This window comes from Oreochromis aureus, linkage group 8, assembly GCF_013358895.1.
Source record: "Oreochromis aureus strain Israel breed Guangdong linkage group 8, ZZ_aureus, whole genome shotgun sequence".
Lineage (NCBI taxonomy): Eukaryota > Metazoa > Chordata > Actinopteri > Cichliformes > Cichlidae > Oreochromis > Oreochromis aureus.
The window spans coordinates 30,314,137-30,341,969 of NC_052949.1; the positions used below are offsets into that span (position 1 = coordinate 30,314,137).

General features: G+C 43.2%; 1 protein-coding gene across 1 annotated transcript; it reads left to right on the forward strand.

Moving 5' to 3' along the window:
* The first annotated feature begins 1,235 nt into the window (after positions 1-1,235).
* LOC116320051 (caveolae-associated protein 1-like) lies at positions 1,236-27,608 on the forward strand. The gene is made up of 2 exons (XM_031739562.2): positions 1,236-2,103; positions 24,470-27,608. Exons 1-2 carry the CDS (start codon positions 1,573-1,575, stop codon positions 25,346-25,348), a joined length of 1,410 nt encoding a protein of 469 aa, XP_031595422.1. The 5' UTR covers positions 1,236-1,572; the 3' UTR covers positions 25,349-27,608.
* The last annotated feature ends 225 nt before the right edge of the window (positions 27,609-27,833 follow it).

A 27,833-nucleotide genomic window follows, 5' to 3' on the forward strand; every position in this document is an offset into this window, starting at 1 on the left:
CTCCTAGGTGGATGGGGCTGGAGACGGTCTGAAGATGGAAGGAATTTGAGCATGCAGAAAGGTGTTTGGTAATTAGGCTGAGTGTGTGTGTGTGCATATATACATACATCTCATTTATAACTATAATATATAAGAATGTTTTTCCAGTTTGTTGGTTCATGATGTGAATAATCTTGCTGAGCTGACCCAGTTTCAGATGCAGCACACCTGAGAAGGCCAGGTGAGACTCTGACTGAGCCTCCAGGGCTCCTTCTGTGGCTCCTTCTGCTTCCTTGGTTGATCCAGAACTTGGTTTTGTCATGATTCGGTGCATTCAGCCATGGGTGCCGTACCATTTGATCTGGTTTGGGATTTCTTTACTTTATTCCAATAAAATATCTTTTTAAGCCTGTTTGTGGTCTCCCTCTTCCTTTGAGCCAGGCTGTGACCTTTGGTTAGATAAACAAATAAAATAAAATTGAAGAATGTTTAAACAGATTATTTCCTGTCACAAATTACATGAAAGTGCTTGAAATGAGGAAGATTTACCAGAATGCAACCTGACTTTCAGAATATTTACTTGAGATATGTTTGATATGTAACTTTTATGGCATACGATATGTGACTTCTTGGTTAGTAAAGACATCATAAATTTCCTCCAGAGCACCTCGTGCTAGTTTTCTTTTTTGTGGAAAGTGGTTCATATTTTATCAACATCACTTGTAGGAATAAATGTCTTTGGAGCCACCACGGCCAGCTGGCACTGACTTAAGCCTCAGTCTAAAAACTGTTGGTCTGAACTTTTGCTGCAGTCTGAAAAAGGTCTCAGTCTTAACTGAACCCCAAAAGGACTCAGGCCTGATCGCTAAATGTGAGACTTTATTAAATGTGAGACTTTAGAACTGTAAGCTGTTAGCTTTTCCAAGCCCCTTTCTATTCTTTGTGTTTTTCATCCACTGCTGCTTTCCATGTTGTGGAGGGCAGGGAGAAAGGAATGGAAACAAGAATAGCTCCAGCTTGGCATTCCTCCTTCGGCTGTGCCTCAGCTTGTATACGAGCAGATCAGTGCAGCTCTGCTAACTATTTCAGCCATGCTGATGGGACAAGACTAGACCGTGTGGGTGTGCCATCGAGTCATGAGGGGCTGGACTTGGGTGGAGTCATACTGACATTTGTAAATTTAGGGAGGAGATAAAGGAGGGGTGTGAGGAGAGGAGGAGAGCCCAGTGGAAAAAAGGGAGGGTGGGTTGGAAAAAAAAGAGCGCTGCCGGCTGTAGCTTGACTGGAGGATCTCTCTGCCTGGTGTGCCATTTACATCCTAACGCTCATGTGATCACATCCAGCATCGCTTGGCTTCCCCTGATCACCGGCCTGACTCCAGGAGCTTCAGACAGAACGGACAGATAGCCGAGAAAGACAGGCTCTATGTATGTGTGCTGGAGAGGGATTAGAGAGTTTATAAATAGGAAGTAAAAAAGCAGAGGGCTGCAAAACAGAGTAGAGGAAGACGCAGGTGGGAAGATAAGGAGTGAGAAAGTAATCCAGAAGAAACTGTGGTGAAAAAGGTTATTACACTTTATAAAATCTACCGACATGGCAGCCGTGGAAGCACTGGCATCTGGAAGTGCCCAGCTGGAGCCTCAAACTCTCACTGAGATCTCTGATGATGAGATTAACCTTCCACCTTCAGATGATGAAGACAACGCCCTTGCCGTAGCCAAGAAAGAGCTGTCCACAATGGGCACAGAAGGGGACGCCGCCGAGGACAAAGATGATGCCGTTAAAGCTGATCCACAGGTTAACGGGGTCATGGTGCTCTCACTGCTTGACAAGATCATCGGGGCAGTGGACCAGATCCAGCAGACCCAGAGTGGGCTGGAGGCCAGGCAGCAGGAGATGGAGCGTACGGTGACCAGCATCCAAGGCGAGCTCACAAAACTCACCAAGAGCCACAGCACCACGTCCAACAGTGTCAACAAGATGATGGAAAAGGTGCGCAAGGTGAGCGTCAATGTGAAGACAGTGCGAGCCACGCTGGAGAAGCAAGGAGGCCAGATCAAGAAGCTGGAGAACAACGAGGCGGAGCTGCTCAAGAGACGCAACTTCAAAGTCATGATTTATCAGGTGGGAGAGTGTTTGTGTTTCATATGTGTTAGTCAGTTTGATGTGTAATAACACAGTGGGAGTGAAACCCTGAGAGAGATGGGTGTGGTTCATGGATGAACCGAATAACCGAGCAGGGTTTTGGTGTGTGAGCCCCGTGGCAATATCACTGAAAACTCCTACAAAGGTGGTTTAGTCTGGTAAAGATGTTGCTGGGATGCTGAGGGTTTCAGGGAGTGGTTCCAGGTCTTACAGGAAGCTGCTTTTACCCTCAGTGCTACAGACATACCAGTAAGACTTTTCTCTGGACAGATGATAAAAAAGAAATGAAAGTCTGACCTTAATTACTGAATTACTCTGACTTTATGATGTCACTCAGAATAATCACTTAAGATGGAGAAAAAATGCAAAGATGAAGTGTTTTTGTTATGTAGACGGGGATTTCAAACACCACCCTGATCATCTGCAGACTTTTAATTTGCTGAAAAACAAAAAAAGTTCTTTTATCAGAAACGTTGTATTTCTGCATGGAAATAAAAGCAGAGAACTGTAATGATTAAGACTACCAGGCTCTGCAAAAGGAGCAAAATGCACGTGGAACTGCATTAGAGTGACGCGATCAACCAACCGACGACAGCATTAGACTGAGGAGGAGGAGGATGAACTGCAAACAAGAGTTGAACCAAATGAACCAAATGACTCCAAATCACACTTAATAATTAAAGTATGAGACAACAGAACTTGTCAACTTGTTGAAACAAATCTAGAGCGATGGTAACAATTACTGCACTCACACTTATTTATCAGAAAACACAGCTTCCTCTCTTTCTCCAATTTATGATACATTTCCTGAGTTCACCCGAGGTCTTATCATTAATGTCCTTTCTACTGGCATTAAGTTATTAGACGACACAGGGAAGCAGAGATCATGGCTGTGTGTGTGTGTCTGCAGCTCCACCTGCTCATCACCAAAACTACAGCAGCTAAAATGAATATTCAGCGTCAGTTTGCCTCCAGGTATCTCTTCCATAGCATGCTGTATGTAGGACAAAGAACCGAGCCTTCACCTCCTGGCAGCCCAAGTCAGACTAAATCGGTTCAGAAAGTCATTTCACTCTTTCCTCACTTTTTTCTAAAAAGATGGAAAATACCACAAGCATGCTTCAGCTCCAGTTTAAAGCAGAGGATTGGGGGCAGATGTTTCTTTTAAGAAGACTGGGAGCACGTTTTTTTCTTTGAGGGGAGCTGAGGAGAGCCCTGTTTCTTTTTTTAGCTTGAGAGGCTGCACTGTGATGTGTAATAGCTTGCAGCTTTTTGCACAGTGGCGCGAGAACATTCAGAGTTTCCACCCTTGACTCAGACATCGTGGCTTGGACCGACCTCACTCTCTCTGTTTCCTTCAGTCAAATGAGGGCTCCATCTTAGGCGCTGCAGACTGCCTGACTGCACACGGTCAGACTTTAACTCTGTGCTAACAGACTTACACAATGCATTTGGCTTCTGTGCCTCGGTGTACAAGTATAAGACTTTTTTTAGCAGTCAGCAGATGAGCAGGGCAGAACTCTGAGTGAAAAACAAACTTATCTTTTCATCACATATGAAGGAATTCAATGACTGAACTGTTTCTTAATCTGAGAAGATCGTAAATCTACATTTTAATTAGTCCCCGATAAATTGTTGAAGTTGAGGGCTGAAAGCTTCCAAAACAGTCTGTTTGGAATATCAGAGGTTGGGATTTTGCTAACGTTAGCCAAGCGCCCTGCCCCTGTGGCGAGAGAAACTCCCCCTGAAATGCCTATCACTGGCTCCCTCGCTAACTCAAAACACTGGCTTTGGTTACAGTTGCCAACTATGACATAACATCAGATTCATCTTCATTAAAAAAGCAAACCCACAATGTGTTGTTCTGTTTTCAGTTTTCTCTGCTCCTCTGTTGCCCTTTCAGGGCAGATTCTTTTTAGAAATCAGACAGTAAACACTTGGCCAACACCCCAGCATGGGACACACTGATACTATTAGCACTGTCAACTTATTAGTTCAGTCTGAACACGGATGTGTGACAAATTAGAGGAAAAAAGTGTCTCAATAATGATTTGGGCCATCGTGTGAAGAGTGGTCCCCCGACACGATCCTTCAGGTCTCCTGGTGGAATACCAACACTGTTCATATTCACTCATTCAGTGTTTGGATGACGGTGCTGTCTAACATGCAGATCAAAGATCTCTCGTAGGAGCTGAGGGCACCGTCATCCTGGAGGTGACCGGACATATTCTAAACCATTCATTCTCATATGCATAAGCAGCGTGACACCGCTGATTCTTTTTTAAACCTTAAATATGCAACATTGTTTCCACTACTTGTAAACCATTTGGGGAAAATGTAGGATACTGAGTCTCAGCTGAATATGCTGCAGTGTATCAGGCTTCCAGCACTGACAGGAAAACTAATCTTATATGGACTGGTTCTACCTGAGCGCCCAAAGCGCTTTATACAACTTGCCTCATTCACACAGGCACATCTAACATCACTGTCACACACTGAGAGATGCATCAGAGAGCAACTTGGGGTTAGGGTGAGATAATCTGGCATCCCAGGCATCAAACCACCGACCTTCCAGTTAGACCCGCTCCTCCTGAGCTGTAGCTCATCCTATGTCGCAGCATAACAACACGTAAAAGTCTACATACTGATGGCTGTTCAGAAATATGTGCTAATGTGGTTTCTGTGGGTTTACCAGCATTAAGGTGACACATGGAACATGCACCACATTTAAGCATCATCATGAGGTTTATTCGATGCTGCTGTTCAAAACAGTATACACAAAAGCAACATTTCATTTCACACATGCAGTCCAGTGCAAGCTAACAGCCATGAGGCATAATGTATAGGCAGTATAGGCACTCACAGTTTTCTGGTGTGTCTCAAGTATTTCCCACTTTTCAGTCAGACACAGTGACATGGGCTTGTGCTGCTGGTACCCTGAGGAAAGGCCCTGGCCTGGTACTCTGCTGATAATAAAAGCACACTTGCTGTTACGCGGGGCGGCTCACACAGTGAGGAAACAGCACGAGGGCTTTGTAGTGAAGCACAGGGGGCTGAATCTGTGCTGCAGTCTGATGCTGTTCACCTGCCCGTCCCTGCTAGGCCTCCCTCACAAGCTGAGATGGATAGAAATGATGATTTCATCATGAGTGAAGACTGCCATTGACTTCAGATGTCATGTATGCTTATAGTTTAATATATATGTAAATGCACCCTGGAAAACTATAATCTCACAGGATATCAAGATGATGTCTCTCCTGGGTTTTATGACCTCAGTTATATTACATTATATTTCAATTTACAACCAGTGATTACAGCTGATCAAAAGTAATGCCACACCATGCTGCTGGCATGTGTGACGAGCTACGATACAATGTGTAAGTGGAAACTAATCAGAGGGCGTTCTGTCAGCACATGAAGCACCTGCCTCCCTGTTAGCATGAGCAGCAGCTCCTCCGGTGTGTGTTTGTGTCAGCCTGTGTGCATTTGGCTCATTGGAGCTGCTTGTCCAGCAAGCCTGAGATTTACTCTCTTACATCTGTGTTCAGTTCCTTGACAGCTGAGGCCAAACGCTGCCAGAGACGAGAGCTTACTGCACTCAGTGAGGATCTGGCCTGGAATGTGATACTCTACACCACAGTGTGTGAGAGTGCTAAAATGCAAGGTGTAATAATAAGTGTTTGAATATGTGTAACTTTAAAGAGTTTACACGCAGTGAAAATGATCACTGTGCGTCTTGCAGCTCATTGTTTTGGTTTCCTGGCTCGTATCTTTAAACTCAGCCATCAGGTTTAGGATGCAGCTGACCACAGGAAACATCAGCACAGCTCACTAGGCTCTACTTTCCCACCATCACCAAAGTACACCGCATGTTTTTCTTAGTCCAGATCACTTCCGGTTACGTTTCACATCACTCTGGCTACTCCTTCAACAAAGTCTTTCTACAAGCTGCTCTCATCACTCCAACTCTGCTCTGCTCTCTTAGGATTGGCTCCCGGGGCTTACTTGAGCTTTAATCATTAGTCAGATTTGTCTATTTTTTCTGATTGGGCAACTTAAAGTAACCACAGGCAGCAAAACTCTGCTGACTTTAAACTTTTCCCAAACTCGAGGCAGCCAGTGAGAATAGATGTTTATTGACATGTGAACTGGTAGTAAGAGTACTACTAGACACTGTGAACATCCACGGTCACCACTTCATGCATAATGGACCTTCCATGTGTATGGACATGTGCAGGTATATATGTATGTATATGTATACATATGTATATTTAGTGTGTACATGTGTGTGTGTACATGTCTATAAATAGGAATAGTAGTAGTGGTACAATAGCTATATCAAGCGATATAGTTTATGTCTTCCATATTTCCAACCATATCCATTATCACATACTGTGTATGCTACCATTGTATATAGTGTATTATCTTACTTTTTTCATTGATTGTACTTATTTGTATTTTTTTATTTGTATTTCTTTCTGATATCTGTACCTGAGCTGAGGTGACGCAAAAATTTCCCCGTCGTGAGCCTGGAATATCTGCTACTGACAGCAACACAGTGATGTGCTGTGTGGACGCAGCTTTAGCTTTTATTATCTTGTTCCTGCAGATGTCCATGCTGTCCATGCTGTCACACTTAAACACACCATCAGCTCCACTGACCTACAAAAAATAACTTGACAGCAAATCAGTAGCTAAAAAGTTGATTACTGATTACTGATTACTTGGCTTTGCTAACAGCCGGTTGTTTTTGCATTTTTTCAAAAGCTCAGTCAGACGTCTGTCATGTTCAGGCCGTCTTGCGAGGCGGTGAGTGAGGAGTTAAGCTTGTGTCCATTGTTGACCATCGCACTCATCTGTGTACTGAGCAGAACCATGAACGCCTTTAAGAACAGACTGTTTTATACAGAGCCCCTCTGATGACATGGTCCAAAATGTATAACGTGCCCACGAAATGCTAATTTGTGGGCACGAAACACTTGACTGATAACCGTGATCCTTCCTAGGTCCTTGCAGTTGGTTGACAATAAAATCTATCCCGGCGTCCAGGTCGTACCTACATCTGTAAAGCAACTGGGCTCTCAATATCCTGTTTAAATGTCTCTCCGTAATAATGGTTCCTTTCATTGCCAGGCTTTTCAAAATGCATTTGTAGCTCATTCCCAGCCTAAAATAAAACTCAATCATACTCTCTCTGTCCATGGTGTATAGGTTTAGCCTACTCTTATGCTTATGTCTCTACGCAGCTGTCCAGGAATTGTATCAATATGATGTGCGCACGTTATCAATTTTGTTGCCACAAATGGTGAATTCGTTGTCACATTATACCCATTTCGTGCCCTTGAAGTAGTATTTTGTGGCCACAATTTATTTATTTTTGGACCATGTCATCAGAGGGGCTCCGTAGTTTTATAGAGTTCAATGTGATGATGTTTAGTTTAAACCTGAACACACGTGGCTCTTTGACCTGAAGCTAGCTAGTGGCGGTATATGATAAATGCCTGCTGATTTTTCCCCTGCACTTTAAGTCTAAGTCCGCTACAACACCAACAATAAAGACTGTGGGCCCAGAGTAGCAGGTTGGCCTGAGGGCTTCATTCCAACACTGTAAGGAGGGTGGAATGATAAATAGCATGTGCAAGAGTGCGAGGGAAAGATAAACTGGAAGAAGAGGAGGTGTGCATCCATACCTCCTCTTCTTAAGGGAGTGAATGGGTGTGTTACGATGAAGAGCAGGGATCATATTTAAACAGCTGATTCATAGCACAGGCATCCCCAACTCTCCATTCTAACCTCCACTCCTCCTGATGTGGAACCAGTCACGGCCCCATTCCTCCACCTCCCTAGCTCCTCCAGCCACCCTCACTTCACCCTGCATCACACCTCATTCCAACTCTTACTTTTTCTATTTCTCTCACTTCTGTCATTCAGATCAGTTCCTCTGATGAATAAAGCGCTCGTATTTAGTCCTAAAGATTCAAAGCTAATCATGGGAATGACAAATGATTCTGAAATGCTACATGTGGAATGGTAGCTGTATTTGTATAGCGCTTTACTAGTCCCTAAGGACCCCAAACTTTACACATCCAGTCATCCACCCATTCACACACTGGTGATGGCAGCTACATTGTAGCCACAGCCACCCTGGGGTGCACTGACAGAGGCGAGGCTGCCGGACACTGGCACCGCCCTCTGACCACCACCAGTAGGCAACGGGTGAAGTGTCTTGCCCAAGGACACAACGACCGAGACTGTCCAAGCCGGGGCTCGAACCGGCAACCTTCCGATTACAAGGCGAACTCCCAACTCTTGAGCCACGATCACGGCTCCACGGATGTGGAGGTTTTAACATGATTACAATCTCTAGCTTCAAGTCCAGTCTAAAGGTTCTAGTCTGTAAACTAAATCAAGAAGCACCACTGTAGGTTTTTATTAAGGATATTAATAAATGGAGTTTATACAAAGTAGCTCTCCAGGTGTTTAGAGAGTATATATGTGTTTGACTGTGGGTGGGTGTCGCAAGGATGGAGCTTTATGACATGTGCCATTGTGTGTGTGTGTGTGTGTGTGTGTGTGTGTGTGTGTGTGTGTGTGTGTGTGTGTGTGTGTGTGTGTGTGTGTGTGTGTGTGTGTGTGTGTGTGTGTGTGTGTGTGTGTGTGTGTGTGTGTGTGTGTGTGTGTGTGTGTGTGTGTGTGTGTGTGTGTGTGTGTGTGTGTGTGTGTGTGTGTGTGTGTGTGTGTGTGTGCGTGCGTGCGTGCGTGTGTGTGTGTGTGTGTGTGTGTGTGTGTGCCTAATGTGTTAAAAACTGCAGCCCTTTAATGTAAATTTAAAAAGTCTGGCTTCAAAACTATAAACTGTCTAACTTTAGAGCAAACTTTAAGGTATATTTAAGCCTGCTACATGATTTAGTTTGACCTCTGTCCACATCTGTGGCTGTGGATAGTTTCCATTTTATAACAACTCTAAGGGAGAGGACTTTTATATGACTCACAGGTGTGATGCCACAGGTAGCTGTAGCTGGTAACTATTGGTCAGTGCTCTGTTAATCAGGTTCACTCACCTGGACCTCTTGACAGTGTTTGTGCTGCTGGTGCCCTAACCAAAGGAGGAAGCACGAGCACGGACAGATAATCTGCTTGAATAAAATGGAATTATATGATTTTAGGCTTTGTTGTTTAAAATGCCTTTGATATTCATAAATGAAGGAGAGAGCAGACAAACATGAATGAAATGTGTTGGGCTCAGGTGTCCTGCTCCCGTCTCAGTGTGCTGATGTATTTAATATAGCTTGTTAATACAAGTCCATGCATACAATAAGATGCTTAGATCAGCTAAATCCCTAACTTTAGCAGATTTAATACCACAGCGCCGTACGTCTGCTCCTCCTGATCTGTGGAAAGAACATCACATCCTCAACCTCAACTTTTCAGCTTTACTTTCCTCTACTTTTACAATTTGAAACACCTGTTTCTGCCATACTAAACATCTCAGTCAGGCATGTTGACATCTACCATCCTACTATGTGGATTACAGCATCAGTCAGACGTTACTCTGAAAGTTTTGCTTAACCAGGCCTGCAGCACTGTAAAGTAGAAGTCTGAGCCTGGGAGACTCTCGGCTCTGTTTTGCATGTAAATTCATCAAGTGAACCCATTCTTCTCACTCAGGTCGGTCCAGGTCCATATATGGACATGTGAGCCTCAGTGTTCCCTGCTCATTTTACAGTCTGGATCGTGTGTAACATTGTTTCAGCTGCACCAATGTTTTTAGGCTTTGGCACAGTAGGAGTGGCAGGAATGGGAATATGGAGCACAGTCCAGTCCCTGTGTAGGGGGCATTATTGACTAACATGATAGGACAGGAAAGAGGGGATGAGGGTGAGAGCATAAGAGACAGAAGGAGAATGGGAGAGCGACCTAAAAATAGCAACTATCACATACTTGTTTGATTGTGAGAAGGAAAAGGCCTTTAGGAGATGGTGTTCCTGTTTGTGTCTGAGCCTGTGGCGTACTTGTTCAGATTTGGTTTATGCCTGATTCTGAATGAGCCTTACACAAATAACATCATCCAGTATTACAGTATGAAACATTAGCTACATGTATAATTACCTGTCTTACTGTAGTGCTTTAGATATTTCAATTTAATAAACTCCTTTGGTATTCTTTCAGCTATTTACTGAGCCCTGAGTCATTCTAGTATTTCTTTTTTCACTAACATTTACTTTCCCATATAAGCAAACTGGATTCTTAGCTGTTTTTACTTGGATCAAGTTTGCTTGTGCATTTTACAAATATGCCTGTGTTCAACAAATCTTTGTCAGTTATTTATATTGAAAGACAAGCTGATAATCTTGTTGATGCTCCATGAATTTTATTTACTTCCAGGCTGAAAGCCTTCAGTTGATCCCAGACGTCGCAGTGCGAGTACTTACAGGGACCACAAACAGGGATCATATTTGTACCACATTAGCTTCTCTTCATGGCTTCCCTGTTAATCCTGAATAGAATTGAAAATCCTTCTTCTTACATATAAAGTCCTGAAGTCCAAGGTCTCAAGTCAGTGCTCTCCTGACACAGAGCTGCTGACTGTTAAATGCAGACCGTCTTACTTGCTGAGGGAATTCAGCACTATTACCATCATAGCTATGTGCGCCCCCCCCATGTTCTGGGAATCCATCCTACCTGACAAACCATCCTACCCGTTGTTTCTGCGCATGCGCACAACACGAAATTAAGTGGTGATCCGTCCTACCTTTATGAATATTAGCTACAAAAATACTCTGACGGGTAAAATTAAGTGCCAAATTAATCCTACCTTTGTGAATCTGACCTACAAGCATACTTTAACAGCAAATATTTAGTGGCAAATCATCCTACCTTTGTTAATAACACCTAGAAAAATACTCTGACGGGTAACATGAAGTGGCAAACCATGCTACCTTTGTGAATATGACCTACAAGCATACTCTGATGGGCAAAGTTAAGTAGCAAACCGTCATACCTACTTAAATTTGTGCTGCAATTACACTGTGACAGCAGAAATGTGCATAAACTACTTACGGTAGGACGTTTTGCCAAAGTAGGATGTTTTGTCAGAACACCCAGCATAAACACAGAGGAGCCCCTGAGTGCTCTTTATCAGACCATCACTGAGCTGAGAGCCACACACACATGCACAAACACACACACACACACACACACACCTAGTTCTTCAGACCATCTGTCTGTGATGCTAATACCTGCACATAGGCAATAGAAGCCTTACAGCACAGCACTGCTTTGAATGCACTGGGACATGCTCAGAGCTGGTGACGCTGATAACAGCACACTAATGTGGACGAGTAGTATTGCAATGATATTTGCTTACATCCAGAAATACACAGAAGACCGCTGTGTCATAAAGAACATCTCCACTAGCACCAATGAGAAACCACGGAGCAGGAGGTCGGTGAAGAGCTAAAAGTACAGAATACTGTTTTCAGATCTGGTGATGAGGCTGAGCTCAGAACAGTGAGAGCCGACCCTAACCCTGCTATAAGACCAGCAGTGTGTCCGTACTGGAACGCATCATGGTAAATGGTAAATGGCCTGTATTTGTATAGCGCTTTACTCAGTCCCTAAGGACCCCAAAGCGCTTTACACATCCAGTCATCCACCCATTCACACACACATTCACACACTGGTGATGGCAGCTACATTGTAGCCACAGCTGCCCTGGGGCGCACTGACAGAGGCGAGGCATCAGACCCTAGTAACACCAGGTGGATGTGGCAGAGGACTCAGATGGTAACACTGTGTGACAACACAGACCTTCTCAACTAACTCAAACCCATTCTTCACCCTGATGAGAAGGCACCGAATCTCAATGTGACTGATGTTCGAAAAACCCTGAGAAAAGTGAACGTACGGAAGGCAGCAGGCGCCGACACTTCAGCACTGATACGTAGAAAGTGTGCTGACCAGCTGGCATCCATCCTCACTGGACCAAACTGTTGTTCATGTTTCTACCACTAGTCTGTTTCTAGTCTCCCAGTATCCCAGTAGCCCCACATGCTGACTACTGCCCTGTTGCGGTAATGATGAAGTTCTTTGAGATGCTGGTAAAGGACTACATCATCACTTGACCCGTTCCAGTTTGTTTCCCAGCTAGAGGATACCATTTCCTCTCTTCTACACTGAGCTTGGCACATCTGGAGGAGAAGAAGAGTCACGTACAAATGCTGCTTAACTCTGCTCAGCATTCAGTACGATCATCCTCAGTACTGGTGAGCAAACTGACCCTCCAGGTACCCAGTACCCCAACGTGAAAATGGGTGCTGGACTTCCTCACTGGCAGACCTCAGTCAGTGAGAGTGGGTAACAACTCCATCAGCTCCACTCAGGCCTGTGTCCTGAGTCCACTGTTGTTCGCACTTCTGACAGATGACTGCAGCCTGGCATCTCCTTCCAATCACATTATCAAGTATGCAGATTACACAACAGTGGTGGGTCTCATCAGGGACAACGACGACCTGTCCCGTAGAGAAGAGATGAAGCAATGTGGGCTGGTCCAGTGTTAACAATTTGATCTTAAACATAGATAAGACCAAAGAGATGATTATCGACTTCAGGACAAAAGACTCCAGCCATTCACCGCTCGTCACAGAGAACAGTGCTGCGGAGGCTGTCAGCAGCATCCAGCCAGATAACAGTTCGGTACAGGACCTGACATGACTGACACCTACTGGCTGAAGAAGATAACCAGTCTGGAGGAGTACCTCCTATTACAGGGCAGAACAACCCTGATCATTGAAGATCCCTGAACAGGTATGACTCCATCAAACTACTGACCGAAAACCATGATAAAGAGGCACAAAGGTCAACATAGGCAAGTACCTCCAGAAGGAATTGACAGGTGCTGAGTAGCCAGTTGAGTGGTAGGAATAAGAGCCAAACCATCAAGAAATACAGAGCGTATGTACTGGTTTGGATGCATGGATGGTCAGGCATCAGATACCCGGCTGAAATAATAAGCTGGCCACAGGAGGCCAGAGTGCCAGACCCCTGACCCCTGAGATAAGCTGTTCCAGTGATGCCTTAGACTGAAGACGGACGGTTATGATGAGGAACAGGAGAAGGGACTGTCATGGACGACCAAGGCCTCACACAGCATGTACCACTGACCAGTGAGGAAGGGGCTGACATCAAGAAATCCTACCAGGGAATAGAAAAGGCCGGCTTAAAGGAGGCTCTGATCCTGGCAGCACAACAACAGGAGCTAAGCACCAGCTCCATAGAGACGGTAGTCTAACAGTTTATCTCTGCCTATAATGCAACAGTGCAACAACTGAACTTTTGAAAAGGTGCAAAATTAACTTAACCTTAAAATCTAGGAGAAATGATGTAAGTATATTATCCTCATACTCTACAGGAATACAAACTATATGTACTGCTTTGGCTCTTGAAGAGGTATGTACAGTGAGGCCCAGTAAATACTGTAGAGGGTAAAATCTTCCAGACTGAACCTGTAGGGACAGGTTTTCCTCTTTTCTGGCTTCTCTTAATGGATTGCTATTTTGGTATTTTGGAAATGATGGAGTTAATAACAATAATAATGGTGCTTTGAGGCTCTTTCTGTATTTGCCTTGTATTCTGTATGATTTCTGTATGATGGTAATCTGGACATGCAGCAGTCAGTGCAACCACCATAGGTGGTGGTAATATGAATGTGTCCTAAACTGCAGTTTCTTGATTGGCCAGTTTGTGAGACAGTTTTTGCCTCAATCTGCAGCAACACTGCATGGTGGTATTTGGCTTGTGGCATAGTTAGAACAGGAGTGCCAAGAATAAGAGTCTGGTTGCAACTTCAAACCTGCTAAGATAATCTGCGTTCTTCCACCATAATCATCGGAAACTGTCAGCGGAGAGAAGCCAGTATTTTCACCTGACTTGACAATAGTGTGGCAGATTTTTTGGCTACTTTATTAATGAATCAAGCCCACAATGAAGAATTCATTCATCACAAGACAGGTGATATATACTCAGGCCAAAAGAAACATTCATTTCACACACCTTAGGTTCTTTAAAAACACAACTAGATGTCAAATTAAAAGGTGCCTGATTTGCTTTAAGTGCACAGATAACCAGCATCAGTTTACAGCTGCTTGCCCACTCGTCCTCATTCACACATTACTGATTATGCATTTAAAAAACAGACTGTATCACTGGGAAACCCTTCAGTGTTTGGTCATTTCACAAATACTGTCAGTACTGGTCGCTTGACATCAATAGAGTAATTGTCTTACTCTTAATTATTTGTATTTCCAAGTAAGAATGTTTCCACATGAGTCAGATGCCAGTGACTCACAGTGAAAAGCTGCTCCTCATATGATCCACTCTGTCATATGATTCCAGGTTTGAAGACCAGTTACATTAGTGGCCCTGAACAGAAGAACATTTGTGATAAGTCACAGAGTCATCAACCTCTGTTATGACTTCAGTGTCGCTCTCGCTTTTTCAAACATTACATTGACCAAAGAATAGAATAGAATAGAATAGAATAGCTTTTTATTGTTATTGCTTTTTATTACAAAGTAAGCTCTATTACCATTAAAAGTGTCTTACTTATTCTTCAGTGCACTTTTGTATGAAACTGTGGCTTTAACTTAACTTAATCGCTTTTTGGAAGCTTTGGGAGCATGAATGTTGCTTAGGAGTCACGTAAAGTCTTTATGTGACAGGACAGTTTTGGCCATCTGTTAACAGACGTCCAGGTAGGTGAAGCAAAGGTCTCGAAACCTCCTGGTAAGTTGACCCTGAAGTTTTTGTCTCATTACAGAGCTAGAACCTGGCTCCATGGTGAGACAAATCCATTGCCTTTAAATCAGTGAGAGCCTTTCTGTGTTCTCCCTGTGCCTGTTTGGGTTCTTTATGAGTACTCTGTCTCCCACAGTACTCCCACAGTACTGTGTTTGAGTGGCCAGTAAAACTGAGAAAGTGTAACGCCGCTCCCAATTCCATTCCACGCAGGGACCAGGACTCCTACCCTCCATAGAGGTTGATGAAAGTCAGAGTTAATTTTTCCATACTCCATGAATGTCTGCATCAAATGTCCACTGACAAGAAAGTTCAGCCTTGTGGTGGCAAAGATGGACAATTTAGACCAAACTGTGTTGCTATTACTACCAAAGTTATGTTAAAAAAGCAAACTTTAAAGCAAACTGACCCACAGACTCATTCCCAGTATGCACACCTGCTGTTAGCGGGGGTTCAGTTATTTTCATTAACGGGGTAATCAAGGATTTAGTGTGCTAACTGCAGCAAGAAGAAGAACCAGAGCCAGTTTGTTCCACTACAGTGTGGTACGGCCTGAGATAGACATGGGTGCTGAACTTTTATTTGTTTTGTCTCAATATTGCTCCAGCTGATGGCATTTGGACAGTTTATGTTTTACTTTTTGAATGAATGGCTAAACATTTATGATTAACCGTTTGAATTTATACTGTGTTTGCAGGAGAGGGTGGAAGGGAAGCAAGGCCAGGAGCATTGCAGATATAGTCAAAGGGTTTTACCATGGTGCAGAAATGCAGTAGGGGTAATCTTGAAGGAAGAGTGTGGAGTTGAAGAGAGTGTCAGACAACTTAGAAGAAGAGGAGGAGTTCTGGAGAAAGTTGGAGGAAGTGGCAGAGAGTTTACCCAGAGTGTAGACAGTGGTGATTGGAGCAGACTTCAGTGGACATGTAGGTGAAAGGAACAGATGTGGGGAGGTGTGTTTGAAGGTGAGCAATTCAAAAGGACAGATGCTGGTAGACTTTGCTAAAAGCATGGAAATGGCGGTGGTGGACATGTACTTCAAAAAGAGGGCGCACAGAAGGTGTTTGCTGTAAGGAGTGAGGAGTGTTTAGAGAGGATGGAAGGAATACTCTGAGGAGCTTAATGTAGAAACAGAGAACAACAGATGGAGGACAGTTAGTGAATCGAGAAGTGCAGAGGATTAACAAGGAGGAAGTGATGGCAGCTATCAGTGTAGGCCAGAATAAACACTGCAAACAGATGGCACGAGACACTCGCTGTATAGTCACTGCTTAGTGACTTTACTGTTCAGGATGATGAAGCAAATGAAACAAATATGGTTACCATAATGAAAGGGTCCGTCACCATCAATCGTCTTTTTTTAGCTTTAAACCTGATCCACAGTGACCGACTGACTATTCTACCTTACAACAGGTGACACATTGGTGTGTGAAACAGATAATGTGTCTCATGTAGAGTTTGGGGTTCATGTTTATAACAGAGTGGAGTCTGAAAGCCTACAGCGGGCAGGAAGGGTCAAATGAAAAAATTGTGGGAAGTATTTTCCAACATTTTTGGAGCCCGACTCATACCAAACAATGAAGCCAGGATGTGAAGTCATTAACAGTAAGGACCAGGTGGTCGTACACCTCTGAAAACCAGTGGCCACCCTCAGCTGTGTCTGCTCTTCTGTAGCCGGAGCAACAGCAGAGCACAGTCATCGCTGAGGCTGAGGAAGACGACAGTTGTTCTGCAGCTCCTCTCCTTACACACCAACCTCCTCATTGTTTTTGGAAACAGTAACACATGGTGACCATGGAAACGACTGCTATCATCCCTGTCCGTCCAAGTGTGGGGAAATGTACACAGAGGCACAGAGAGGCTGCCAAGCTCCAGATACTTGCCCCTTTCTTTTTACCGGGCTCGAGCTGGGGCTTGTGATTAGAAGCTCATCGTGTAAAAATGAAACATTTTTGAGTGGAAGGCTTATCTCGAGCTTTGCGTAAAGTATACAAACTTTTGAAAATTACAGTTACATTCATTGTATCCATTTGGAAGCCATCAGTCACGGGAGGAAATATGGTTTACTCATCACACTGGATTGTGTGTTTCTCTGTGGGTTGCATTTCATGCGCTGATATGTGCTTCTGCATGAAAGTACATGATCAGAATACTCACAAACCAAAGCATGCCATGAAAACAACCTCCAGTGATAGTCCACAATGGCAAGCTGTGTCTTGCAGTAAGAGTGAGAACAGCAGCGGGCTGCCTCACACACATGTCTGCAGCCTTGGAAACACTTCAAGAAAACTTTATTTGTTCATTTATGCACTTTACAAAACTCAGCTGGTTAAATAGAGGAGAGCTTTATGGAAACTGTCGGGCTCTGAAGTCCCACATAGGCTTAGAGACGCACTGTGGGCCTTTAAGAACTGTACAAAATGACAAAAAAGAGACACATCTGGCCAAAGCAGCAGAGGAGGGAGCCGACGACAATAATAACAAATGCATTTGAATGACGAGTGTGTGTTATTTGTTTTTAAGGACGTCACAGATTGGCTTATTATTTCAAAACCAGACAAGAACATTAAACAAGTACAGAAATATGCTCACATTTCACAATTATACTTGAAAGTAGGTGGCTTTCATACAATTCTAATCATTTTATTTATTAAAATAATGAGTTAAATTGTATTTCTAAAGTGCCAGTCACAACAATCATGTTAAGGAGCTAAATCCTGTGAGGTGAAGAGCCTACAGGGAAAATCCTGAATATCTGTAAATCCAACATGAGCAGCACAAACAGAACCACTCGTTATGACTAAACTTGTAGAATGGTTTAATTTATAGCATTTTTAAAATCATCATCATCATCATCGTCATCATATCCAGTACATGACTGTGCATGAATTGGAGATTATGTATTGGAATTTCAGGAGCGGGACCACGCCTCCAAACACGCTCCTTCTGGCTGTCATCTATATAGGTTCCCCCAGTTCTGCAAACTGTTCATTCTCGTTTACGTGCCCCTCCCTCCCTCCTTGTTCTCCATTCTTCAGCTTCTTCACTCCTATTTGGTACATGGAGATCTGCCAGGCCCGGGAGCCATCGCCAGTCCCCTTCGAGGCCTTCCCCAAACCGCAGCTCAATTCATGTCCAAGCATTCACCTTTACCTACTAAAACGCTGTCAAACCTAAAATGAGGACGTGGGCCCAGCTAGTGAAATAAGCAATCATATATCAGGAGTCTCTATTGATAACTACATGGTGGTGAGAGATGCCAGAGATTTGAGCACTGTCTTTGTTCTCTACTGCATTCAGTCTATAGGAAGACAGGACTTCTATGATCTGGGTTATATGTTCAGAGTACCTATATGAGAACAAAGCAGATTTAAGACACAGCAGGAGCTGCCTTGTAAGAAGGTACCAGACAAAGAGAAAAACCAAACAAAGCACGGCTATTACACTTAATATTCACTTAAACCACATTCAGCTACATTTACCTTCAGCACAGATCTTTACCTGCCTTACATCTGCACTTACAAACTGTTTATTTGATCTAATATGCACATGTGACTGATGAAAGGCCAATAGACTTACTGTGAAAATTAATTAGAAATAGAATAACTTGGCCAACAACTGGCACACAATATTTGTTCAGTTGCTCTGGAGCTGTTATGCCAATCTGACTCATTGCACAGTGATCCACGTCTGACCATGTAGTACCTCAGGGAGGTACTACACTTTAGAAAGGACAGAGAGAAAGAAAAGAAAAGAAAAGAAAAAAGAAAAAAGGGAATTTGGAAAAGAAGGCTGGTGCTGCGCTCCAGTGCAACTCTAGGCCTGGTGACTCATCCCTCTTTCTTCTCCCTCAGGGACCTGCGGCATGCCTTCACTTTATATAGCAATCTGTATTTCTCTCTCTTCGGTCCCATGTCTCTGATTAAAGGGGATGAGTGGAAAACAGGAGGAGGAGTTCTCTCCCCAGAGTTTTATGCTCTTTCTGAACATCACTTTTTCCCATGGCATTCAATAAGAAATGCTCTCCATCACACACACACACACACACACACACACACACACACACACACACACACACACACACACACACACAGTCTGACAGGGTGTTCATTAACATTAGAAAACAATACCAAGCGGTTCATGTGAACCATCTCTTACAGCATGTTAACTTAGAAATAACACATCACTCTTTCATAAATGATGAACACTGATTTAAAAATAATGTGTTATGAAACTGCAAAGATTTGATGTCTCGTGTTAAATGAGCTTTGAGCTGAGTGCACAGAAACATTTCGCCTGCAGAGAAAATAAACGTATCTAACGTATTTACCAACAGGTCAACAGTATTCGGGCTCGTTGGTAGCTGCTCCAGTCGCTTGGCTTGGTTTATCTCGGCTCCCCCAACTTCATGTTGCCACTGCACGTTATTTCACTCCTAGTAGCTTCAGTCTGCTTCACTGTTGCCATGTCAGTGCAAATCGTTTGCAGTGTGGTGGGAAGGTGTCTGCTTGTATGGAGACAGTGTGAATAAACGGATCCTCCTGTTATCTGAGTTGCTATTTTCCTGAGGACTGATAGGTCACAGGCGGTGGTTTTGTATAGGCTGATCTCTTTTCTTGAACATCCAGAGCAGGTTAGTGCTACAGCAGAAGTTACCATGAAATAAATGAACATTTTTGTTACCCTCAAAACATGAACTAACTCACAAGGCTGAAGCTGCTGGTCCTGCACACACTATGCACTGAGTTTTAAGCACTGCATTAAAGCTCCACAGGGCTCCATGACTGTTTCCATGCAGTGGCTTAGACTTGGGCAAACGTAATGTGAGTATAGGTATGAGTCATAGGTGACATGAGGTTAACGTTTCAATTCTCGACTTGAGACAAAAATGATTTCTGTTTAATGGCTCCTGTTAAACATGTGATCTGAAAAAGTAGCAAGACAAAAAGTATATTTCCATGACAGTTGGCTTGTGAGTTGTTCTTTAAATGTCAGTCCCCCAGTAAACACACAGACACACACAGTGTCCTCGCTTGCTTCTCAGCCTGCCCTCAGTTACTCTTTACATCAGCAGTTGTATCACGAGGATTCCCCTTTTTCCTGGATTTACTGGAAAATCCCCTGAATGTGTGTGTGTGTGTAATGGAATGTGGACTCCTAGAGCTTAGTACAGTAGAGTATGCATGCTGCTCACACAGGTACACACACACACACACACACACACACACACACACACACACACACACACACACACACGCTTTTCCACAGCAGTAGGGGAACTGTCGGTGGTTAGAGTTTAAACAGGAAAACAGAAACAGAGAAGGGTGTGTTATTGCCGGATTCCTCTCGCTCCCTCTGCATCAGCCTGATGAGTGGTTGCTGTGTCAGAGTGGAAAGCTTCCATGGTGTGCTCCTACCCCCCCCCCCACACACACACACACACACACACACACACACACACACACACACACACACACACACACACACACACACACACAAATTACAGCTCCTGACTAGTAAACATTGTTTTGCTTTTATCTGGAAACATTATAGTTCCAGTCAGCCTTGTCCCTGTTACCATGGAAACACAACTTCAATTAAGCATTTTGGTGGTGAAACTGGAAATCCTTGGTTCCAGCATGATTTTTGCTTGTAGGTTTGTTGCCATCGCAAACTACGACGCAACAATAGTGACATGAAGTGCACATGCACAGATTTAGCTCAAAGGATATAATATTGTAACTGTATCCAGTCTGCAGCAGAAAGCTCACACACACACTTGGCAGATACTTGGCTGAGGTAGCTGTTCGGGCATTGTTATTGCTGCCATGGTTACCATGGACCCCGCTGGCTACACCCAGAAAACCCAACAATTTTGGGATTTTTTGGATTTAACACTGTGTCCTGGAAAAAGGAAATCAGATCAGTTAAAGTGACATGGAAAAGCATGACAAAGGAAAATGCTTGACCAAAGAGCTGCACTGAGATGGACCGTGGCACATCATGCACACTCATCATGAAACAAAAACACTGAGTTCTGCTGACAGCACAGAGCATTAGCCAGCTGATCTCAGCAGCACACACACACACACACACACACACACACACACACACACACACACACACACACACACACTGGCAGGGTTAGTGAGAAATGCGGGCCTCTCATTCTTTTTGGTTACCTCTTGACTTCATTGTAAAGTGTTAGTTTCATCTTACATAAAGACATAAAAGATAAAGGCAAAGAGTTCAGCCTCATGAAGTGATGAAACCAATCACAAGATGAGTCGCACTGCTGCAGGAGAGACACACACACACACACACACACACACACACACACACACACACACGTTTTGCAATAAATGTCTCAACTCCCATTTTGTAATTTAACTAGATATAGAAATTATCATCTTGTGCATGTTCATGTTTTGCAATGCTTAAGGCAAAGTGTGGTCTGTGTGGTCTTAGTGCAGCCACACACACACACACACACACACACACACTGAGAGATTGCCAATCCTTACGTACCTCATTGGTCTATTTTCCGTGACTCTGAGTGCGCTTTCCTGTCTTTGGCACAGCATCCTCACAGAGAACAATGTCCCATTAAATTAGGAGAGTCAGGAAGTCAACACACCAAGGTGACTGCCTGAACTTCCTCCTACGCTCTTTCCATGTTCTTTAGACACACACACACACGCACGCACACACACATGTTAGCCAAACTGATAGACTGGCTTTTGGCTCCTTAAAGATAAGAAAATCATCTACATCTCATTTTAAACACTAAGTTTGTGCCACACCTATTTTTATATATGTATTCCATGCATCCACTTTCTTGTACTTAGCTAAAACTAAAATGGCTCCATGATTCTCTGTGGTCTAAGACATCATGCAGCATCTCCATGAGAAGCCTTTCAGTGATCATCATGTGACAGAAAACAAAGCAACCAGTGAGCAAAGAAGTCGCTTCAGTCTCCAGATCCTCCAAAACTCTGTTTCCCAGTTTTCTGAAATATTTATTTTGGATAACAGAAATACTTTTATAGTGCACAAAACTAATGTTCAAACCTCAGCTTTCAAGCTCATATGCAGCACTGTGTGCTGTGATGGATGATTGTTTTGAAAGTGGAAAAAGTATTTAAGTCAACATTATAATCCTACTGAAGTAGCTCAATAGCACACAGGTTGTATATTCAAATATATTTAAGGTAGAATTTTTAATGACACTTTTTCAAATCATATACGAGATGTCATTGGTTTATGATTATCGATTAATTGATGTGTATATCTCTTTCATGTTTCAGCCGTTGGTAATTGTCATTACTTGTATATCGCTCTGTGCAGTTAGATCTATCATTAATTTGCAAAACAAAAGGTAACAAAATCTTTCAAAGAATTCGTTTGTACAAATGAGTACTGTTACGTAATCGCTCAGATGGTGTCCCAGCCAAAGCAAAATACCTTCTCTGCTGGCTGAAAGGATCATAATGTTTATTTGTACATCATTTCCTTAGGGATTATTAAAGTATTCTGATTCTGATACATAAAATATGTAAACATGTCATTACAAAGATATGTGGAATGACACTTTTTTACTTAAGCAACTGTTTGTGCCATCTGTTGATGTATGTGATGTATGTGTGCAGATGAATATGGGTGCATATGGCAAAAGAAGCCATTTGCACCCAGGAAAACCAAATTTACTATTTACTGGGACATGCAAATAATTTCTGGAATAATAAATGGTGTGGTGTGTTGTCATTGGAAGGAAGCTTTCTGTGAAGTGTTGGAAGTGTACCTGGGAGTATTTTAACTGTGGAGAGAGACAGGCTCAAGGTTTAACCTTGCTTAAGTGATTTTCAACACCACATTGTCCTGGACTTTAATATAAGACGTAATGAATTGTAACTAGGCAGGTATTTTCCAGCACCCCCGCCCGGCAGGAAAGCCAAAATCCCTCATCTAAGGTCAAGTTTACCCAAGATACTGCAGCACAATACCTCAATAAAACCACGAGAACAGAACACAATGGACGCAGACCCCCCCTCCTCTACATGCTCACACTTAGCTCTCAGTGCTACCTTCCAGCTAAGACTTTGATGCTATCATCTTCCTGCTGACCAGATGGTTTTCCACGACTCTTAGAATCATCCCATGTGTGCAATTACTCGTTTCATACAACAGCAGAAAAGCATCTCCACTTTCCACACCTGACCATCCCCCATCCCTGCTAGTCCTTTGTCCCGGCCCCACCGAGTTCCTGTTTTGACAATAAAGGCGGTGTAAGGGGAGACAAACACACAATACATGCAGCAAGTACTACATTCAGTACACGAGGTACATGTCTGGAGCCCAGTTGGATTCAAAGTTGCCGTGATGGAAAGAGGAAGACCCCCGCCCTCTCTTCCATCCCTGCATTAGCAGGCCAGAGCGCTGAATTTATGAGGTGGAGAAAAGAGAAAGATAGGCTCCCTGGGTTGGAATGTAAATTGAGAAAGGGAAGATATGGTGGGTGGAAGATGGAACAGAGAGGGGAATGAATGAATATGGAGGCGAGGGCGAAGTGTTTCTATACAGGAATGCTTTTCAGGGCGGGCCAGGGTCGAGGGTGAGGCAGGTCACACATACAAAATATTCCAACCAAAGTAAAGTTCGGAAACTGCAAAGCTCGCTAGATGCAGAGTGATAGGACCGCTATTCCAGAATGTTGCCTGCAGATAGTGTGCTAATCGTCCTGAGGTAATGAAAACCACAATGGTTCAGTTCAAAGCAAATGTGTGCAGTGCTAGACAAGCTCAATATCAGAATGCAGAAATAATAACCCCACTACCTCTCTCCTGCTGTGACTGCTCCTGTCTCTGGAGGAGGATGATACAGAGTTTCCAGGTTAATACGATATGACGGAGAATGAGAGCATGCAGCAGCCTGCAGAGACAAACATGGTTAAACCACAAAACTTTAAATGTCCCGGAGCTCTGTCCTCCCCTCCGCATGTGTGTTAAGCACATCTTAATGATGTCAGCAGTAGGGTCATAGTAGCTTTGTGTTCACACTGTAATTATGTTGTTTTGTCACAGCTGACATCCCACACAAACTTTTTCCTTTCATTCCTCTGAGACAGCTTCATGTCTTTACTCAGAAACGTCTGTTTATGATGGCCTCTAACGGCTGCACTGTGTGGAAAACCTGAACAAGTGAGTCATATGGCTCAGCTTGGTTAGCCTGTGAGTACTTGCACACATCGACAGAAAGAGGAACAATGCACAAACACACATAAATCATTTCATGATAGCAGAGACATACCATTCCTTTTACCAATACTCCCATCCTAAAGCTAAAACTTGAATTGAGATTTCACCACATTAGCTTTACTAATCAATCTTTTTATCCTATATGAATTTGGATACACCAACCAGCACAACGCTGCTCTGGACTGTGATATGTAACAAAACACTATATCAGCTTTAATATGTCAGTAATGTGTTAAGCCACGTTAACAAAACCTCTATCAGATGAAATAATGTCACTATTTGTGCTCTTTTCTCCACAGGATGAAGTGAAAGTTCCCTCAAAACTCAGCATTTCAAAATCCATGAAGGTTTCTGAGTCTGTGTCAGGAAGCAGAGGAGGGAGTCTGCTCGAGCTCAAAGAAGCTGCGGAAGAGCCCGGGGAAGAGGGAGGAGAAGGAGAAAAGGCAGACAAACCTCACGTGGACCTCTCATCGGACGAAGAGGGTTTGGATATCGAGGAGGCCATCGAGGAGACTCGTGCCGAACGCATCAAGCGCAGCAGCCTGCAGCGTGTACAAAACCTGAAGACTGTTTTCTCAAAGGAGAAGATGGATAAGACCAGAGCAAAGACCAAAGAGAACCTGGAGAAGACCAGACAGAAAACCAAGGAGAACCTTGAGAAGACAAAGCAGAAGACAAAGGAGAACCTGGAAAAGACAAGGCAAAGAACCAAGGAGAATTTAGAAAAGACCAAGCAGAAGACCAAGGAAAACCTGGAGAAGACTCGCCACAACATTGAGAAGAAGATGGGAAAACTGGGGACACGCATGAGCGTCAACCCTGAGCGCAAACAGAAGATCAAGACATCCAGCGACAAGATGAAGAAAGCCTTCACACCAGACCATGTGGTTTATGCCCGGTCCAAGACCGCTGTGTACAAAGTGCCCCCCTTCACCTTCCACGTCAAAAAAATTCGGGAGGGTGCTGTTGAAGTGGTTCAAGGCACTGAGATGGTCGAGGTGTCGCAAGATCCCGAGCCCTTTAGCGAAGTGGATGTGGAGGCTGAGGAAGAAGCGGTGGAGGTGGAGATGGAAATGATGAATGGAGGTGGTGATGAGGAAGAGGCTGATGAGGACGAAGAGGAGGACAGCCACGATGCTCTGCAGGAGCACGATGAGAGAGACAGAGATAGCGATTAAAGATATAAAACAGATGCTAACAAAATCATCAACCCCAGAGATCTAAAAAAGATACGTCAAAATTAAGATACTACAGAAAATTATGAAAATTATGAGGCTAATTACAACCTGGGTATTATTATTATTGCTATTTTGATTTTGGCCATTATTCCTGCCAATTAAGACAACATTGTGTTCACAAAAATGCTTCCTGGGAACAATGTAAAAGAAAGAAAGAAAAGAAAGAAAGTGAGCATTCATACAGATTGTAACCATTCTCTGCAGCCAAACAGAACAATTGTAAACACAACTAAACTAAACATTGTAAGTCAGAGCTTTTCCAGGAGGCTGGTGATGTCTTTAACCGACCTTTGGCTCTGTTTCCATCTCACCTGCATGTCTGCCTGCTTCAAAGCTCCACTGGCCCTGATTGTTCTGCAGTCACAGGGCTCATTCCATACAGCTGCACTTGCAGTCAGAGTCAATCCTTCTATTATGAATTTTAACTACATTAAAAGTAGCACAACAGAACAGAGAGAAAACGGGGCTATAGCCATGAAGAGTGCTAACACATCTGGCTTTTCAGCTCTATAAGGTGATAATAAGTGTTTGCATCATCTACAGAGGCCCCCCAATAAGGTCCCAGCTCCTTTTTATGGACCACGAGCTAAAGGCTGCACTGTTATTAAGACCACAACAAGTTATATTTTTTCCTTTATTTGATTACATATTATGGCTAAAGAATCACTATTCAAAGAAATATGTGACATTCCTCTCAGATTTGCAAAGGTGGAGTGTAAATGATCATGAGCAAAGACGAGGAAAAAGGGAAGAAGATGAATGTTTGTTTGAATTATCGCCTTCTCAGAAAGTGTCCCTTTTTCATTTTCTCAGTCTGACTCACAGCTAGAGAAGGGTTTGTTTAAAGGATGTCGGGTCGCAGATTCCCGACTGATAAATGATAAATTCACAGAGTAAATATTCGCGCTTATCCAGAAATATCAAGTATCACACATGCTATGCTATTCCTTCCACCTTCTCTACTTACTAATGTTATAGTATTCTGCTTAATTTACTCTTTACTTAGAAGCACAATGATGTCTGTTATCAAGCTATTGTTGAGTATTTGTGTATTTGTATATGATCACAGTTTATATCAGGCTAATGTTCTTACTGCTGACAGACTGTAGTAGACTCGCTGTCTCATTGTTGTTTTTACAGAACATTGTGCTGCCATTTCTCCCAAAGAACAACCGTTATGAAAATGAAGGTAGTTAGGTCCATTACTTTTCCCTGAGCGATCTTTTCCTGTCTTGAAAAATGTCTTCTGTTATTTTTCATTGTTTTTTGTTGTTCAAAAGAGTTGGGTAAAGAAACTGCCACAAGGACCAATGCATCCTCAGCTTTTACAATCACTGCGTGCTCTCTGGAGCTTTTATCCTAGTATGTGACTGCTGCAGTCTGACACTGACCCCTAGTGCACGGCCGTTTCAACATATTTTCCTCTACGCGTGCATTCACCAATAAAACCAGCAGCTCTTTTTTAAATAAGCATTTCATTCACATATTTTCTCGGTTGCTTACATTTTTAAGAAGATGTAATAAATGTGTTTTAAATATTCACCACTCCTGCTGGTGTTTTAGGAAAAGAAAGAAGTCAAGAATTTATGTTGATTTGCGTTTGAATGTTCTGCTCTGACTGCATCTCTGTAGCTCATTCATCATATATTTCTACAGGTGTTCTGTGGTAAGGGCAGGGGGCGTGGCCACAAGCCAAAAGGCTACAAATACATGACAAATGATTCTAGGAGAGCTTCACGTAACTGTTCCCAAAGGTTTCTGCAGTGTTTGTATTGTCAAAGCTTAGTTCCCAGCTCAGAGTCGTCACCGTTTCGTGTTCATCTTTGTACATAATGTGAATCACAGCCAGTGCGCTGCTGTCTGCTGCCTGCGCTTCTTCCACATTTACTTTCTATGTCAAACAATTGTGATGTTTGCACAGCTTTCACAGTGCAACAAATGACATTTATATGTAAGGACAGGTGAAATATTTTAGCATTGTCAATGTACAGTTGAGACCTTTGGTGATTTGATGCTCAAACCACTAAAAGGGGGAAACAATGCCATGTCTGTGAGAGCAGTAACAACATGCAGCTGCACCGAAGCCTGTGCCAATGGAACAAATGTTCTTTACACTTAACTGTTTCCTTGCTTTTGTTTCCTTTGTAATGTTACTTTGCTTAACCACTAATGATTTCATTAAAATGCTTTTTGGTTCACAGCTTCTTTGTCTTTATTGAATGGTTTCTGCTGCTCTAAAACATTGATGTGATATTACAGAATTTGAAATGCAAGGGCACCATCATTTATTCATCATCACAGTGAGTTCTGATTGCACGATCACACACCTGTGTGCGAAAACTTTGCACAATAAATTAGGATTTTTGTGTTTGGTCAGTGATTTCTTTGTTGGAAGATGCTTCTTGGCTTACGTCTCATTCAGCTG

Excerpts from the sequence above, each read along its gene's own strand:
- LOC116320051 (XM_031739562.2), top strand. The coding sequence starts at position 1,573 with ATGGCAGCCGTGGAAGCACTGGCATCTGGAAGTGCCCAGCTGGAGCCT. Across the intron at positions 2,104-24,469 it reads TCAAAGTCATGATTTATCAG|GATGAAGTGAAAGTTCCCTC; the intron begins GTGGGAGAGTGT and ends TTTTCTCCACAG.